The sequence below is a fragment of the Narcine bancroftii genome, chromosome 2 (genome assembly GCF_036971445.1).
Source record: "Narcine bancroftii isolate sNarBan1 chromosome 2, sNarBan1.hap1, whole genome shotgun sequence".
NCBI classification, from domain to species: Eukaryota; Metazoa; Chordata; class Chondrichthyes; order Torpediniformes; family Narcinidae; genus Narcine; species Narcine bancroftii.
This window is the reverse complement of record NC_091470.1, coordinates 82,174,711-82,191,399: the sequence shown is the minus strand read 5'-3', so window position 1 is coordinate 82,191,399 and position 16,689 is coordinate 82,174,711. Positions and strand designations below refer to the sequence as shown.

The window sequence follows — 16,689 nt, the reverse complement described above, 5'->3', positions numbered from 1 at the left end:
TACATAAGTGGAAAGAAAAACATTAAGAACCACTGCTCTTCCTTGTACATGGCACAAGTCAGGATTGTGGTGGAATGCTCTCTACTTGGTTGGAAGGTGCAGCCCCAACCACGGTCAAGAAGGCCAACATCATAGGTGCAGGGTGGAGTTGAAGTTCTATGATTAACATTGTCTGTTTGTTCTCTTCAGTTCCTTTCCAATCAGAAGATGTAATAAATTCTTGTTTCCAGGCTCCCTGAGTGAAGAAAAAAAATCACTTTGGTTGTGACTAGTCACAGAATTTGGGCCTATTCCCTTGCATTAGAGTGGCAGTAGCTAGAGAGTAATCAGAGGAGAAAATCCCAAATCCGTGTCAGAGGTTTGACCCTCGGGGATAAGTAATTCGGCACAGAGTATGATGGAGGGCCAGCACTTGTTGCTCTTTACTGTTCTCAAACGAATCAAAACATTTTAAAAATCGAGTATCAGTTATTATCATCATTTATCCTCTGTCAAGTTGCTTTCAGCATGAAGTTCTGACGATAGGTACGAGCAACAAAACAGATCTTGAAAATTGAAGGAAATTCACAAGGATTATTAAAACCAGTGCAACAAAAAAAATCAGCAAGGAGGCTGATCACAGCAATTTGGGAAGCAGTGACATTGAAAATATAATTAGGAAATAATAAACATCTTCATGGCAAGTTATTTTGTCAGAAGTTGTTGAGGATGAAGCTAGAATTCCAGATATCCTGAGGAGAGTGAGATTAAAACAGGCACAGGAACTTGCCAAGATTAACAAAACAAAATAACAGCATGGAAAAGAAGTAATCCCATGGAAGAAAGATAAATTCTCCAGACCAGATGTTTTCAATACCTAGGTTTTACAGAAAGTCAATGAGAAATTGCAGATGCCATAAAGATAATCTTGCAAAGTTCTTGAACAATTTTAATCCATTAGATATTAAAATATAGAAAACGTTTGAGTGGCCAAATTGCCTATCCCCATTGCCAAGTTATCTCTCCTTTTCAAGTACTCCTGGCCTGCTGAGATTTTGTGTACTTTTTTATTTAATTCACCCTCACCTGCGGTGTTTTGCCTTGTTAGCACCTGCAGGCATTGTTTGAAGCCTTCCATCACCAAGTGGAAGCTGGTGAAGAGAGGATCCAAGGGTGTGAGGTCTTAGTGAACACACTTGTTGAAAACAGCCACCTGCAATCCAAGGAAATGGTGCAGAGACAGAATACGCTGAGGTAGAGTATTTTCATGCGTCGTGGAGGACCATTTCAGTCCATTGAGTCTATGGTAGCTCACGGAGCAATCCCACTCCCCCACTAACTTCCACAGGAATGTATTCTCCCAAGTTCAAGTTTATTATTATCAGACTGTACATATACAACCAGACAAAAGCACATCTCTCAGGACCATGGTCTGCACACATATACACACACAATACACAGCACGTAATATGCATCAAGATATAATTTAAGATGTATGTGTGTGTGTACTATATGTATGTGTACACACACACACATATACAGTATGTTTCTGTTTATCCAAAACACTCGGAACACGACATGTATCGGTTAACTGTATTTTCTGCATATTTGAAATGCAGCCCAGTTTAAGAAGCAGAATACTTGTATCAGCCATCGCCAATCCTGACTCCTCCCCACTATTATTGCTGATCCTGCCCAGGCACCCGAGGTCCCTGCTCAGATCCCCGACACCTCCCCACTGCTGTTACCAATCCTGCCCAGGCACCTGAGGTCCTCACTTGGATCATTGACACCTCCCCACCACCACCGCAGAACCTCCCCAGGAAACTCCACCCCTGGCCCCAGCTACCGACCCAACGGCTCTCCCAATGCCACTCCGAACACTGGCCCCAGCCGCCGACCCACCGGAACTCCTGACACCCTAGCTGCAAACTCTAGCCCAGACCCTGACCACCTACTCACCAGAGCTCTTGACCCTTCAACTGCCAACTCTAGCATTGAACCAGTCCACCTACCTTCAGAAGATCCCAATGCTGATGCTGCTGGCTCTCACCTGAGCCCTGGTCAACCTCGGGCTGGAGCTTCCCGGGATTCTGAGGTCCCTGCTCCGATCCCAGCCCAGTACCATCAGCACAATACTTGTACAGTATCAGTGGCTAAAACAACAACAAAAAAACAAGAGAAGGTTTCCAAGCATGAAATAAAGTTTAATTCTTACCTTAAGTTTCCTTGAGCTCTGTTGGATTCAAAAGAGCACATCAGAGTCCCACTTGAGCACGGCAAGTAAAAAAAAAATCAGGTTTTTTTTCAACTTGTGACATCATGTTGCCACTGAAAATGTTTGCATTTGAGGGGACAAATTATAAACTATACAAATAACCTTAAGAGAGAATATATGGCAGAAGTAATAGTTTGGAGAAAGATATTATAGAATGAGAAAACAAAATCAAAGAAAGGACTACAAGAAGAATACAGATTACTGGAGAATTTAAAAAACTACGATATAATACAATACAAACATAAAGAACAGAGAACTATATTAAAACTTAAACAATACTATGACAATTTATACCTTATTTGCTTCAACTTCCCAGTATGTAAAATACAATCATTGCATGGAATATAGGAGTTGGGAGGTGATGTTGAGATTGTATAAGACGTTGGTGCGGCCTAATTTGGAGTTCTGTGTGCAGTTCTGGTCGCCTAATTATAGGAAGGATATAAACAGAGTGGAGAGAGTGCAGAGAAGGTTTACCAGAATGTTACCTGGGTTTAAGCATCTAGAGTATAGGGAGAGATTGGACAGATTAGGTCTTTATTCTTTGGAGCGTAGAAGGTTGAGAGGGGATTTGATAGAAGTATTTAAGATTATGAAAGGGATAGACAGAGTGGATGTGGATAGAGTATTTCCGTTAAGAGGAGGAAAGATTAAAACAAGAGGACATGAGTTAAGAATTAAGGGGCAGAGGTTTAGAGGTAACATGAGGGGGAACTTCTTTACTCAGAGAGTGGTAGACGTGTGGAATGAGCTTCCGGGAGAAATAGTGGTGGCAGAGTCAATTGTATTATTTAAGTAAAGGTTGGACAGGTATATGGATGAGAAGAAGATGGAGGGTTATGGGCATTGTGCAGGGAGGTGGGACTAGAGAGGGGTGTTTGGTTCAGTGCGGACTAGAAGGGCCTAATGGCCTGTTTCCGTGCTGTAAATTATGTTATGTTATGTTATAACTGGTAATTTCAGTAAAATGGCTTTCAGATCATCAGAAACATACTGCATATATTTGTATATAAACGTGTGTGTTATATAGAAAACATGTATATCACACAGTCTGTGGGAAGAAGCATTTCACCAGCTTGACAGTCCTGATTTTGCTGCTACTGAACCACATCCCTGACAGTAGTGGGTAAAAGATACTGTGTGCTGGATGGATGGAAAATGTCCTCACTAATCCCAACAGTCTCATCAACTCCCTCAGATTCCATTACTCACCTGCACACACAGGTCATTTTACATTGGCCAATTAACCTCTCAGCCTGCATATCTTTGGGGTACGGAAGGAAACTGGAGTACCCAAAGGAAAGCCACTCATCCACAAATGGGAGAATGCACAAACAACAGCCAGACATCATAGGAGGCTCAGATTCATCCCAGGTCACTGAAGCTGTGAGGTGCAGGAGAAGGACAGGCAGCCCTTTGAGCCTGCTCCATCTGTCAATACGATCACAACTGATCATGTGACCTCAGTGTCCTCTCCCTGCTTTCTCTCCATAACCCTTAACCCTATTAGCCATAAGGATCAGATCCATCTCGCTTTTGAATATAGCTAATGAATTGGCCACAACAACTTGCTGTGGTGGGGAGTTCCACAAGTTTACAACTCTCTTAAGTTGAAGGTTTCTCCTCATCTGTCGTAAATGGCTTCTTCCTGATCCTTAGACTGTGACCCCTTGTGCTGGACTTCCCCAACATCAGGAACGTTCTCACCTGTCTAGTCCTGCCAGAATTTTATTTCTGAATGAATTCCCCTCTCTGCTCATTTCCAATGAGTATAACCCCATTTTATCAAATCTCTCTTCATCTATCAGTCCTGACATCCCAGGAGTCAGTGTAGCAAACCTTCACTGCACTCCTTCAACAGTAAAATGTCCTTCCTCAAATTAGGAGATGAAAACTGTACCCAATACTCAAGGTGTGGCCTCACCAAGGCCCTATACAACTGCAGTAAGAATTCCTGCTTCTATATTCAAAATGTCTCAGCAATAAAGATCAAGATGAAACTTGCTTTCATCACCACTTGCTACACCTGCATTCCAAACTTTAATGACTGATGTGCCTTGACACCAGGTCTCCTGCCACCTTACCTTTCCCAGATTTCTCACTATTCAGATAATAACCCCGTCCCTTCCTGTTATTGCCACCAAAGTGGATAAGCTCACACTTATCCACATTATACTGCACCTGCCCTTCATTCCCCCACTCTCCTAATCTGTCCAAGTCACCCTGCTGGAATCTTCATCACAGCTCGCACTCCCCAGCCACCCTGTGTCATCTCCAAATTTAGAGATATTGCATACAATTCCTTCACTGAACCATGTTTCTTTGCTTCTTTCTCTGGGTGAGAAGGGGGATTTGTATCTAAGTCTCAAAGGGCACATTATGGTTCTGAGTATCTGAGGGTCGTAAAACAATCAAATCACAGGGACACAAGAGACTGCAGCATCTGGAATCTGGATCAAAGAATAAGCTGCTGGAGGAACTCAACAGGTTAGGTAGCATCTATGTGGCAGAGGGATTGTCAGTGTTTCAGATCAAGACCCTGCATCAGTCCAAAACAGTCTCCACAGCTGCTGCTTGAGCTACGGAGTTCCTCTAGCAGCTTGACTTTTTTTTGGATCCGATCACCTAGCTCTGCAGCCATGTGCCACCTACAGCATTACATAGCCAAAAGTGGTTGTAATCTTTTCCAAAATTACAGGGATTTATGGAGCACTTTGCAGGATCAAATCCAGAATCGAGGTCGGAGGTTGCTTGATGCCATGGAATTTCACAAGTGCAGCCAAGACCTGGCAGATGGTCTGACCCACATTGAGGTAGGTACTTTAGAAATTTTACAATATGAAATGATGATATTTTGGGAATCTGGAAATATAGCCATTCTCTGCCCAAGACTACAAGAAACAGCAGAAGGTTGTGAATGCAGTTCAGTTCATCATACAAACCACCTTCCTCTCCATCAACTCCACCTATACTTCCTGCTGCCCTGGGAAAGCACCCATCCCACCTGGTCATACTCTCTGCTGCTCTGTTCCTTGAAAACGCGATCCTCCAGATTCAAGGACAGTTTCTTTCCTTTCTTTCCTGCTGTTATTAGTCCTCATTGGTAAAATATGATGCCCTTGCACTGTTTTCTAAATGTACTTTTCTCCATATCCTTCACTATTTGACTACTTTGTAACATTACTTGATGCCCATTACCTGCTGCATGTGTTGACTTGCCTGGATAGCATGTAAAACAAAGTTTTTTACTATATTTCAATACATGTAACAATAAACTATTCAATTTTATTCCACAGGATCATTGATTTGTGGCTTGTCTGTATTCCAATCCAATGTATTGAGATTAAACAAGAAATTCTGCAGATGCTGGGGTCTAGTGCAATGCACAAAAGTGCTGAAAAAACTCACCAGGTCATAGACCGTCCTTAGGAAGTAAAAGGCAATCAATGCCTCAGGTCCGAAATGTTGATTGTCTTTTACTTCTTATGGAAGTTGTGTGACCTGCTGAGTTTCTCCAGCACTTTTGTTCATTGTGAAAATTTATTGAAATCAGTTCATCTTCAGAAATAGACCCACTTGTATTGGCAGTCTTAACAATGTTTACAATAGTTTTGGCCCCACACTCCCCCAGATTTGACAGCTGCCCATATTGCACCCTATATTTGAGACCTTTTCAAACTAACCTACAGTCTACCTGATTTGGAAGAGTTTTGATGACCCTTTGTTGAAATGAGCTTGATTCTGTACCTAATATTTGATGAAATGACTTCAATTTCAACATCAAACAACAAAACCTTGTTCTTCTTGAGTCCCTGCAATGCTTAACTAGTCCCTGAAGACCTAGCGGATCCCATATGCTCCCTGTTAGAACACACTTGCATAAATGTAACCTTGGAACCCTTTATAAGAATATAAGAGGCATTCATGGGGTAGTCGGTCAGTATCTTATACCCAGGGTAAAAAGGCCAAATATTAGAGGACATGCATTTAAGGTGGAGGAGTAGTTTAAAGGAAATGTGTGGGGCAATTTTTTTTAACAAAGGAAATGGTAGATGCCTGGAATGGCCTGGTATGGGTGGTGGTGGAAGCAAATATGAGTGTATCATTTTGGAAGATTCTATTTAAACACATGAATATGGAGGGATATGGATCATGTGCATGCAGAGGAGATTTAGTTTAATTTGACTGTGTTCAGTGCAAACATCATGGGCCGAAGGGCCTGGACCTGTGCTGCACTGTTTCATGTTCTACACAGGAAAAGGTACAGCCTTCGGCTTGTACTCACCTCTGACAACCTCCACTGACTGTATTGGTGAATGAAAACCTTGGCCAGTCTGTGTGTATTGAGAAGCGGGAATACCCCAAACAACTCAGCCCTTCCACTGGATGCCCAAGGTTCAGGATCATGGGGCTGAATTTGAGGAGCCATCCTTTAAAATATGCAACAGGGGCTGCATCCTCATGCATTCCATATCTAACCTGCTGTACCTGTCTAGAGAGATGATGTATACAGTAGTACACTGTAATTAACCCACATTGTGTAGGGTTGGACATGTTTCTTAGGCACAGCATTCACTCCATAAAACTCCACTCTTTTCCTGGGATTTAATCCCCTATCCAGGATTCCATTTATTGCCTAAATTTTAGTCTCATTGTCTAGAATTTTGATTTTCAATGTATTCTCCCAGTTCCCATTTGGCTCTGTCTCTCCAGGAAAAGCTTAAGAGTATCCCTGATGAAATTTCAAAGGATCTGCGGGGTGTTCAGGCTCAACTGCGTGTACATGAAGCACTGGAGAATGAACTTGCTGGGGTTGAGCAACAGGTTGGTGACTCTTTAAATTTTATATCATATCACCATCACCTTTAGAATGGAATGGTGAGAGTTATATTTACAGATTATCATTCTATAGTGACGTATAAAAGAATCCCTGACACTATCTTGGGTAAAACACTCACTAGAGGGTGGAGGACACCATAAAGCTGCTAGTCTATTAGCTCTCCTCTCTGTTAAGATGTCTTTGTACTATGTCCACTCTCTCATGTAATGTGTCTGTACAATATATTCTCTCTTCTCTCCAGTAGTTTCTGTATCCCTTCTCTTTTTGGCTATCTCTCCCACTTTCTCTTGTGTACAATGTGTTGTACATATGCTCTTTCTTTTTCTTTATTCCCTTCTTTCCCTCTCTCCTTAGTCTACCACACATCTCCTCCCCTCCCTCTCCCTCCTTCCTCCCCACTGCTCTCCCCTTCCCTCACTCTTCCCTTCTCTCCCACCTCTCCGCCTCTCTATTTTTCTCTCTCTTCCCCCCCTCCTCAATTGCCCCTTCTCCCTCTCGAGATCCCTCTCCCTCTGTCTCACATTACCCTGATTGCTATATTCTTTAAGGCTGGTATTTCCATGTTCACTTGACATATCCCTACATTGAATGCTCCAATTGATCCCTGCCTCTGAGAACTAAGCTGTAAATTTTCAGTTCCCATTTTCTGATGGTGCCTTCACATTGGTCATTATCCATATTTAGAGATGAAGTTGGAGTAGTAAGATCCAGTTTATGTCAGTGAAACTCAGATGAAGGATTGATTCCATTGTGATGGCTGCTTTCCCTGTGCTCTCAGTTGCAGGAGTTGGTGGATGCATCTGATGGAGCATTGCACAGGTGTACAACGCAGCAGAGTGCAGCCCTGCAGGCCAAGCAGCAGGAAGTGGTTGAGAAATGGGAGAGCCTCCGGAGTAAAGTGGGCCAGCGAAGGGAATTCCTGGAGGAGGCCTGTAAAATCCAACAGTTCCTGGCACTGGTGAGTATTCATGGAATGAACATTGTCAAGGCAGAAAGTAGGAAGACTAATATTAATTCACCAACTTTGCAACAGGACATTGCAAGGCAATGAAAAACTTGTTATGAGATGTAGTCACATTAGAAATACGTTAAAACAAAGGAAGCAGCCATTTTGTACATGGCAACATCTTACAAACACCAAGGAAAGTCACTTCGTTTCATGAATTGAGAGTGAAATGTCTAGGGCACTGGTCGAAATTGTCTATTCCTCTTGAATTATCATATGGGGTCCTCTATATCCATCTGAGTAGGAGAGGGGAACCCAGTGTATCCAAAAGAATAGCATCTCTGACAATGAACCACTGGGTTAAATAAATGCAGCTGGGAGTTAGGAAATAGGGAAAGGGATCAATTGCAGGTCTATGGGGAAAGAATTCCAAAGTAGGGCAAATTGTCCAGTGTGATAGTACAGATCTATCACCAATGTATATAGTGTATATAGTTACAGTATCTAAACTGTGCTTACAGCGATTGGCTGAGAGCTTAGCCACGCCTACTGTCTGGGCCTTAAAGGGTTGTGTCCCTAGCCAGGTCGGATCATTCCGGACTGGTCGGCCACCTGTGAAGAGCTCCTGTCTTTTGCTAATAAAAGCCTTGGTTTGGATCAACAAGTCTTTGATTCTTTCGACGAGCTCTACATCCAGTTAATACACAAAAGTGCTGGAGAAACTCAGCAGGTACTGAGCAGGTACTGAGTTTCTCCAGCACTTTTGTGTATTAATTACAATCACAGAGTCTGCCTAATTTCTTGTTTCACTCCAAATTGTCCAGTGCAGACTGTTGTGTGTATAGCTATATAATCTTTCTGTGAGAACATTAATTCACATGCATTGCAATAGTCACATATCTAAAAGGTTTTTTGAAGTTTAGGTTATTAATTGCAATGGTTTTTATTTCTACTTAAATGAACAAGCTGGTTAAACTCTATAAAATTGCTCTGCGGTAAATCAACCAACTAAAACAATGTGCCCAGATAGAGAAGGTGCAAGGTTTTATTGCTCGTTACAATGATGCTGGTACATAAAGCCAACTTGGAAAAGAATGTCTTGTTTAGAGCATTTGGCACCAACTTTTCTTTACTCTTGTTGTGATTGTACCTGCGCCTCCTTCCCGAAGTATATTTTGGATATTGCTTCTCTCAGGTGCGGGATTACTTCTCCTGGTCGGCTGGATTGATGAGGGAGATGAAGGTGGAGGATACAAGAAGGGACGTTTCCATGACTAGTGTAAAACTAAACCAGCACCAGCAGCTTTGGGCTGAAATTGATGCCAGGGAAGAGACCTTTAGACATTTGATCACTCTGGGTAATGATATCCTGCAAACGGAGGCATCCTCCACCAAAGAGGTGAGAACATTCTGCATTTCCTCTGCTTTACCCTTTCCCTGATTCTCTGCCCCTTTCAATTCTCTCCCTGAAATTCCCAAACTCTCTTTTAATGCATTCCTCCTTTCTTATTCACTTTCCATAAACCTCCCGATTCCTTTATTTCCACTTCTCTCTGTGCCGGGATTTTGTTTTATTTCAGTCCTTGGCCCTACAATCTCTGAATGTCACCTCTCCCACTATCTTAGTTGCCCCAGTTTCCTCTCTTGTGGTCCTTTCCTTTCTTCATAACCACCCTCTCTGGCCACCTCAGCCCCTCTCATGTCCCTGGCTTCTATTCTCCTCTCCTGCCTCAACTCTTCTCTCCTCTTCCCTTTGGTCCTCCCACAACCCTATCACCTCCCTTCTCTTGCTTACTTGCCCTCACTGCTCTCTCTCTCCCTCACTTTGCTTTGCTCTCTCCATTTCCTTTGTCCCATATCTTCACCTTCCTTTCCAAATGGCCCCTCCCTTTCATCTGTTGCCCCTGAAACATCCCGGCCCTCACCGCTTTTCTCATCTCTGTCATCCCCTCACAGCTGTGGTCTTTCAGCCCTGTGCCATCACCTTCTCTAATTCACCCATATTTCTCTGCCCACTCCTTTGCTTATAACCTCTCTCATCTCCCCTCTCTCTCTCTCTCTCTCTCATCTCCCCCTTCTCCTCTCATCTCCTCTCGTCCCCCTCCTCTCATCTCCCACTCCTCTCATCTCCCCCTCCTCTCATCCCCTCATCGCCTACCTCATCTCCCCCTCTCATCTCCTCCTCCTCTCATCTCCCCCTCCTATCTCCCCTTCCTCTTGTCTCCCCCTCCTATCTCCCCTTCCTCTCGTTTCCCCTCCTCTCGTCTCCCCTCCTCTCGTCTCCCCCTCCTCTCGTCTCCCCCTCCTCTCGTCTCCCCCTCCTCTCGTCTCTCCCTCCTCTCCTCCCTTCCTCCTCTCCTCCCTCCCTCCTCTCATCTCCTCCCTCCTCTTGTCTCCCCCCTCTCTCTCGTCTCCCCTCTCTCTCGTCTCCCCTCTCTCTCTCTCGTCTCCCCTCTCTCTCTCTCTCTTGTCTCCCCTCTCTCTTGTCTCCCCTCTCTCCTCCCTGCTTTCTCCTCCCCTCAGCTTTCATCTCTTTCACCTATCTGTTGCCTTTATCACTCTTATCTCCCACATCATCTCCTTCTGTCCCTTCCTTTCTTCCTTTCCTTCCCATTCTCACCTTTTCTTCACACACTCTCTTGCTCTTACCACCTTCTCTTGCCTCCCCCTCACTTGCACCCCCTTTCTCCTCCCCTCTCTCCCTCCCACTCTCCTCCTTGTCCTTCTACTCCTTTTCCTCCCTTTTCTCCTTATTTTTCCCCACTCTCTTTCATTTTACCTAATTTTCTCCCCCTCTTGCCTTTCTCTTCTCACTTTCCCCAACCCTCACCCCTTTCTTGCCCCACCCCCACACCTTACACCCCTCTCACTCCCAAAGATCCTCACCTTTCCACCCTAATACTCACCTTTCCCTTCTGGCCCCATCTCCTCCCTCCATGTCACTTGGACATCTCTTACTATCCCCCAAATTGTGCCTCCCCTCTTTCCATCTATCTAACTATTCGAACTGTCAGTATTCCCAATCCCGGTCCACCCCTCTACCTGTTCTCACTTTCTCTATCCACCTAGCTTTATCTCCTCGTACTTCCATCTTTTCTCGCTTCCTCTATCCACTCACCTTGCTTCAATTCCCACCACCCTGGATCTCTGCCTCCACATATTCTTGATACCTCCTCCACCATCTTCATCTGTGTCCATTTGCTACATTCTGCTTGTCCAATCCCATTTCTCCATCCATCCTCCCTCCCCTGCACCTCTGTCTGTCTCCCCTTTTCACTCCTTTCACTCTGTCCTTCTGTCCATCTGCTTCACTCTGTACCCTCTCATGTTCTTTTCCCACCATCTCTTTCTCTCCTTGGCTACTCTTGTTACCTCTACCTTCTCCCAGTTTCTCCCTTTGCCCATCTACCTTCTCTACAGTTCCCCTTCTTACTCCCTCACCTAACAGGATGTAAGGGATGTGGTTCATGTCAGAATAATCTGACTAAATGGTTGGGCAGGAACATGGATCCTACTTCTATTTCTTTGGTTCCTCCTTTATCTCATACTCTCCTAGGTTCGAGTCTGATCTCTCCTTTGATTTGTTCTCTAGGTAAAAGACAAGGTTGACAGTCTGCAGAAGGAGCGATCAGATCTGTACAATCAGTGGGAGCTCAAGAAAGGCTGGCTGGATCAGATGTACCTGGAGCAGGTTTTCTTCAGAGACGTTGTCCACATGGAAAAGGTCATGAATTCTCAAGAGGTGGGTGAGGTCATAGTGGCAAAACAGAGTATAGGAGTTGTCATTCTGGCTGCAGCCTTCACTTGTAGGGAAATACTGACCCTCTAGTTGCATGCACAAGAACTATTCTCTCACTCCTTTGATAATTACTTCAGGAAAGGAAACACAGACGGCATCTCACTTCACCAATTCCTCACAAAATCCTTACCATTAGAGGAGTATTTTTAAATGTAATTTGTATGAAATGCTACTGCTTATTTGCATGCACATAATATACGATTGAGACAGCAATGTGCTGTCGACTTGACCATCTGCTGTTGGTGATTTTAAAAAAATTTAGACATACAGCACAGTTATAGGTCCTTCTGCGCTATGAGCCTGTGTTGCCCAAGAATCCCAATTCACCTATAACCCCCCCCGTACTTTTAAAGGGTGAGAGGAAACTGCACCGAGAGGAAACCCATTTATTTTTGAGAAATTAATATTGGTCAGAATAAAACTCTCCATAGAGGTAATCGCTAATGCCTTTTTGTCATTGGGTAGGTTTAAAGTCTCATAAAAAAACTCCTGTTCTGTAGCATCACCTGAAATGAGGTTGGAACTCCTGACTATCTGAATCAGTGATAAATGTAATCACTTTTCCCCTGTACTTCAAGTTTAGCTAGAATGTAAAAGTGAAGCGATGCTCATGAATAATGCGGATTTCACAAAGTTTAAGAAAGAATCACCATTTAAATGGCAAACACAAGCAATCCGATACCTAGGTATTAGACTAGATAATAATCTAGGCCATCTATACAAAATAAATTATCAGCCATTAATGAAGAAATTACAAGATGAAAATTACAAGCCATTAATGAAGAAATTACAAGATGAATTTACAAGAAGAAATTACAAGATGAACATTGGAAAGATTTACCACTAACACTGATAGGAAGGGTAAATTGCACTAAAATGAATATCTTCCCAAGGATACAATACCTATTTCAATCATTTCTCTTAACAGAGAAATTCTTCAATGAGCTAAAGAAAATAATAAGGAAATTCTTATGGAAAGGGGGGAAACCGAGGATAGCGCTAGATAAATTAACAGAATGGTACAAACAAGGGGGCTTACAGCCACCAAACTTTAAGAATTATTATAGAGGAGCACAATTAAGATACCTATCAGATTTTTATCAAAGAAGGGAAAAACCAGATTGGACCAGGTTAGAGCTAGATAAAGTAGGGGAGAAGGTACCAGAACATATACTTTATAAGTGGGATGAAAAGCTGGTGCAACATAGAAGTTCACCAGTACTGCACCATCTGCTCAACATTTGGAAGAAGATTCACGTAGAAAGGATAAAAACAAATTACCAACTACCAAAATTATTATTGACGTAAAATCAACTAATCCCTTTCACAATAGATAACCTTTCCTTTAGAGAATTGGAGAGAAAAGGGATCAAAAGAATAGAAAATTGTTTTTTGGGAAATAATTTATTATCTTTTGAACAAATGAAGTACAAATATGGTATAACTCACGGTACAATGTTTGCATACCACCAACTGAAAACCTACTTGAAGAACAAACTGGGAAGCAGGCTAAGGTTACCAGAAGGAAGCAGCTTTGAATATGTGATTACAGACACAATGATAATAAAAAGATTTATAACAAACATGTACATTAAGCTGCAAGAGAAAGAGAATGATAAAATAAGCTATAAACCCAAACAAAAGTGGGAACAAGATCTAAACATAAAGATAAAAAATGAAACATGGGAAAAGCTATGCTCCGGAACTACAATAAACACAAAGACTACGCATGATACAATATAATTGGTTACACAGACTATATACCATGCCCCAAAAGTTAAATAAATGGGACCCAACAGTATCAGATAGATGTTTTCGCTGTAAGAAGGAAATGGGAACAACAGTACATGCAATTTGGGCATGTGAGAAAGTGGAAAAGTTTTGGGAAGATCTAAATCAGGTATTAAATAAAATCACAAAAAGCAACATACCAAAAAAAGTTTAGCTAGAATGGATCTTTGAATAGAGATTAAAACTGATTTATCAATTGTTTCTTAAATTGATTTATCAATTGTTTCTTAAATTTCATTAAAAGAACAACTCCTCAGATGGAATCAATATCGACCTCCAATTTCTGTTGACACCCTCCCCTGTTCTCTCTTTCACTACCTCTCTGTCTCCCTTCCTGCACCTCCCCACCCTTCCCTTGCTTCACCTATCAGAGAGAGCTCCTTCTTATTCCTCTGCCCTCTCCCCATCACTTCTCGGCCTCTTCTTCCCTCCTACTCTTATCCGCCTAATACCCCTTACCTGTTAGCCTGTGCTCCTCCCCCTTCTTCCCTCCTCTCCTCTCCTCCTACCCCCTCCCCACCTTTTTATTCACCTTATTAACCTGTTTTTCAACATTCCCCAATGAGGAGCTTAGCCCCAAAACATTGATTGCCTTTTACCTCCTATGGATGCTGTGTAACCTGCAGCACTTTTATGTACAGCTCCTCTGACTAGCTGTTAGATGGTAACCAAACTTATCATTCTGATCTATGGACAGGATCAAGACAGTAGCATTTTTAACAGCATTCACTTTGTAGTAGTGTCATTGTGAGAGGCATTGGAAAATGTGACAACCATTGATCCTTTTTCCCCATTATCCCCAAACAAACATGACCCTCAATGGTTTGGCAGCACGTTTTTTAGGAATGTACACTCCCTCGTTTATGTCCCTTTGCTTTTACTGGGTGTGAGCAACCCCTATTTATGTAGGAACACAGCTTCCGCCAGCTTACAGATCTAATTTATCTAACCTGTATGAATGCAACTCTCATTGCCAGTAATATTTTACCATTTTCCCTGGGTTGTGTAAAAACCTCAGTTGCATGATAAATGCTTTCATTTTCTCTTGTTTATATTTCAATGTTGTCTCTGCAACTCTACTTGTAACATTGTATACATCATACTGCTATGTAATAAACCGCCCCAGTTTTTGACTGTCTATTCAATAACTACTTAACGTATGTCCCAGGCCATTTCATGGCGGTATTATCAAACAAAATTTGAAGCTGATTTATATTTGATTGTAGAGTGGAAAGGTTCAAATAACAATCATTTGTGTCTTTTTGGAGCATTTTCCCATTCAACTGCAAGGATGCAACATTTACCTTTTTTTTAAACCTGATCCTTTCCAAATATTTGAGACCCAACCAGTCCTTCCAAGTAAAGCAGTTCAATTACACTTCTTTTGATTTAATGTATTATATTCAGCACTTACAATAATGTTCCCTGGGCATTATAGAGTCGTAGAGTGTGGAAACAGGCCCTTAGGGCCAACTTGCCCGTGCTGACCCAAGTCTCACATGAACACTTATCCCATCTGCCTGTATTTGACCTATGTTCATCTATACCCATTCCATCCATAGAATCCGTCAAAATGTTTCTTCACAATAGTTCCTGCATCAACTATCTCTGCTGTAGCTTGTTCCATACTGCCCACCACCCTCTGTGTAAATAAGTTAATCTGCAGATTCCTATTAAATCTTCCCTCCTCCCCACCTCACCTTAAACCTGTGTCTGTTGGTTCTCAATTCCTGTACCCTGGGCAAAAGACTGTGCATTCACCTGACCCTTTCCTCTTATGATTTTGTCCACCTCTACGAGATCATCCCTCATCTTCCTGCGCTCCATGGAATAAACCCTATGCCTACTCAACCTCTCCCTAATAGCTCAGGCCCCAAAGTCCTTGCAACATCCTCGTAAATTTTCTCTGCACCTTCTCCAGCTCATCAACAGTGCAGTGACCAAAACTGAACACAATTCTCCAAATGTGATCTCACTATTGTCTTATACAACTTCAAACTTCTGTACTCATTATACTGACTAATGAAGGTCAATATCTCAAAAGTCTTTTTGACCACCCTAACTGTGATGCTCCTGGATCCCTCTGCTCTACAACACTCCCCAGAACCCTACCATTCATTGTGTAGGTCCTACCCATGTCAGCTTCCCAAAATGCAACACCCCACATATCTCCATAAACCATTCTTTGCTCATCTGCCAAACAATCAAGTTCCTGCTGCAATTTTTTTGGCAACAGCCTTCACTATCTACAATATCAGACACTTTAGTGCCAACTGCAACTGGAGAAACTAAACACCAAATCAAGTGACCTCTTTTCAGAATACTTCTATTCACCATACCATAAGGGTAGCTGGGTGTCGCTGAGCTTCCAGTGCCTGTCACTTCAATTCTTCATCCCAATCCTGGGTGATCTTGATATCCCATACTTTCCAGCATTTGAAGACAACCAGTTCTTTTTCCATGTTGGTGTATTGCAGATCTTAGAACTCCACAATCCCTCAGGGTAGTCCTGCTTGACTGATTGGTTTGGATGCAAGGTCATCTATCTGTAACTTTAGCTCAGTCTTTTCCTCTCCACACATACTACCTGGCCTGTTGAGTATTTTCTGAATTCACTTCTATTTTGGATTGTTTTGCATCTCACAGTTCTAGCATGTCCTTTGATCATTTTGTACTTTCACCACCTCCAGACAGATCATCTACATTGAACCTGCTTATTTTAGTTAGCACCAAATGCAATTGTATAACCTGCACAATCTTGGTCTCCTTCCTATCTCAGACATTCTCTTTCTCTCTGCACCTTAAAACACTCTTGTTTTCTCACTTTTCTACTTCTGATGAAAGATCATTAACTCTCTTTCTTTCTCCACAGATACTGCTTGATTTGCTAAGTGTTCCCTATTTTTATTTGTTACTGAGTGCAGGTTTTTTTTTCCTTTTCAAATATCAGGATAATGTGGAGACACATGTGGAAGGCTGCAGCTGTATTGAAGTCTTCAGAGAGGAAAGGGAGCTGTAATTTGTAGGAATGGAGGAGTTGAGGATTCATGTAATGG

At 42.5% G+C, this 16,689-nt stretch overlaps 1 protein-coding gene across 1 annotated transcript in view; it reads left to right on the top strand.

Moving 5' to 3' along the window:
- sptbn5 (spectrin, beta, non-erythrocytic 5) overlaps positions 1-16,689 on the top strand; it is a 251,285-nt gene that overhangs the window by 123,615 nt on the left and 110,981 nt on the right. The window contains exons 31-36 of the mRNA XM_069915498.1: positions 1,088-1,233; positions 4,956-5,070; positions 6,971-7,081; positions 7,876-8,055; positions 9,239-9,442; positions 11,636-11,785. Of these exons, the coding sequence (XP_069771599.1) occupies positions 1,088-1,233; positions 4,956-5,070; positions 6,971-7,081; positions 7,876-8,055; positions 9,239-9,442; positions 11,636-11,785 (906 nt within the window). The remainder of the gene's footprint in view (positions 1-1,087; positions 1,234-4,955; positions 5,071-6,970; positions 7,082-7,875; positions 8,056-9,238; positions 9,443-11,635; positions 11,786-16,689) is intronic.